At 37.5% G+C, this 2586-nt stretch overlaps 1 protein-coding gene across 1 annotated transcript; it reads left to right on the forward strand.

Annotated features, from left to right (window-relative positions):
- Nucleotides 1–1120: 1120 nt before the first annotated feature.
- dand5 (DAN domain family, member 5) lies at nt 1121–2175 on the forward strand (the record flags this gene model as incomplete). Its single annotated transcript, XM_083937111.1, has 2 exons — nt 1121–1603; nt 1885–2175. 2 exons carry the CDS (start codon nt 1121–1123, stop codon nt 2173–2175), a joined length of 774 nt encoding a protein of 257 aa, XP_083793237.1.
- Between the last annotated feature and the right edge of the window lie 411 nt (nt 2176–2586).

The raw sequence follows: 2586 nt of genomic DNA on the forward strand, positions 1-2586 counted from the left end.
ATAAACTTCATGCATTTATTGAACTTTAGAAAAAACCCACTTGTCTTTTAACAGTGTAAATCAAATTTAATTCAGCTAAAAAAAAAAGAAAAAATGAAAATTAAATTAGACAAATAAAGAAAATAATATATATATATATATATATATATATATATATATATATATATATTACATCATATTGAATATATATATATATATATATATAAATATATATATATTTATTTAAATGTATATATATATATATATATATATATATATATATATTTAAATGTATATATATATATATGTATATATATATATACATTTAAATACATATTAAAGTAATAAATACAAATAATAAAGACTAAATATGGTTAACACAACATACTGAAAACTCCTAAATGTATATTCAACATTTTGGTAAACTATTCAACACATTTTAATCAGTAACTCAGTTAAACCATGCAATTGAAAATAAACTGCCCAGCCACCCAATATTCTATGTTTTAATGATTTCAGATCTGTAACTACTAGTATGCAGGATGCAAAAGACATAAAAAAATTGTGGTTGATTGTGGCTTTAAAGATTTATAATGGCATATATTTGCCTTCAGAGTCAGGATCTCAACCATTGATGATGTGAATAATAGAGATTTCTTGTTAGGCAGTGTTCTGCACCACCATCATAAATACAATTGATTAAAATAACTAAAATTCATAGCAAAACAATATACATGTATACATTTTATTCTGAACCTCAAGGATCACCCCTCCTCTTCAGTATTATTTTTCTTTACGACCATGTTTTGTTTTTTTACGCTCACCCTGAAACTAAAATCAGTCTGGCAACCATCCACTACCTGGAGGTTTAAGCTTGGTGTGATGTCTGGTCTCGTGTGGGAATTGTGACACCTTCTTTGCATTAAAACACAGGTGAGAACTGGCAGCTACCTATATAATAGACTCCCTCCATCCCATTGACAAAAGCACTGACAGCAAGGTTACCATTTGGAACCTTGGACCACCAGACAAAGATTATTTTAATTTTAATTCTTGCTTACTTTTGAGGTAACCTTTTAGTTGCTTATCCATTTTTTTAAACAGATTTTCTTTTTGAGAACCATTCCTTTTGTGTCAAACAATGGCTTTCCCTATCAGCTTTGTGTTTTTGTCAAGTTGGACAGCTGTAGCTCTTACATTCCCTCACAACGCTTTTGACAACGTTATTAAAGGATCAAGAGTTGAATTTGAATCATCTGGCAGCGGGCCGGATGAACCTGTCCAGGGAATAGTGAAGGTTGTGCAGCTGAACCCTCGTGTTCTGGCCCAGTCAGGGTTCTTCAGAGGAGGACTGGTCCCCAGAAGAGCCCCCTCCATCAGCTCCAGATTGTCCTTCCCTGCTTTCTTGTCTCATGGACGTCCAGGTCCGGCCCCGGCCCCCAAGACCCCAGTGAGTCCGCTTCACCAGCTGCACCCTAAAAGCCCCACTGAGATGGAACTTAAGAAGAGGCAAGGATTTCAGATGTGGCAGAGAGCCATACATAAAGGAGAGAAGATGAGCATGTCCCTGCCAGTCAACCTGAAGGACACTAAACAGACGTGCACTGCGGTACCTTTCACTCAGGTAAGAGGCAATGTTTTTTATCACGTTATACCAAGATTTTATTTTCTTTCTCTGCCAAATAGATTTTGGCATGAACAAGAGCATTAAAATGAGCGATTCTTTACAGTCTAATAGAAAATAGCAATTTTTATGAATAATTCATTTTATAAAGCTGATTGTGGTTCTGGAAGAGGCTTAGCTGTGATGGTGTGGCATTACGTAAACCCATAGTGTTGATTCCCCCCCCCTCAGGAACTATGACATTATTGCCCTAATCTTGCCCCTCTCTGTCATCTTCCCAGCGTGTGACAGCAGACGGATGCAACACAGTAACGGTGCACAACAAGCTGTGTTTCGGCCAGTGCAGCTCCCTGTTTGTCCCGTCTGAAGGAGAGTTTGCAGGGCTGGGTACTGGGACAGGGATCCTCCAACACCGGGCCCCCTGCTCCCGCTGCGCCCCATCCAAAGCTCACACTGTGGCTGTGCCCCTACACTGCGGAGCCGCGGTCCGGGAGAAGCGAGTGATGGTGGTTGAGGAGTGCAAGTGTGAGACAGGCCGAGAGGAAAAGAGTGCTGAGGCAACACACTTATAATGGTGTTACGGTTTGAATCATGGACTAGAGGGGTAAAGGAACTATTTTTCATAACTTGTGTGATAATTATTTAGACACATCTAAGGAATAACATATGTGTTTGTTTTTGTTTGAGTCTGAATGTGTTATTCAGAGTAAAATATTCTGGTGGTTTATTCCACCACTGATTGATGACAAAATGACCTATATTCTGGTCATGCAGTTTTCTGTTGCAACAGATGTAGCTGTCCACACTGGACACGTGTTACTGTACAAAAATGTGTTTAGATGAATCTAAACTGAAATATTGTGATCTGTAATATTGTCATTAAAATGTCCTATTTGTCCACATTCCTTTTGCATGGTATTGCTAATTAGTTTTCTGCCAACACTAGTTAGATTTACAAGTGCAATTTAGTTTGCATGCAAAGC

This window comes from Echiichthys vipera (genome assembly GCF_963691815.1).
Source record: "Echiichthys vipera genome assembly, chromosome: 2".
Taxonomy (NCBI): Eukaryota; Metazoa; Chordata; class Actinopteri; order Perciformes; family Trachinidae; genus Echiichthys; species Echiichthys vipera.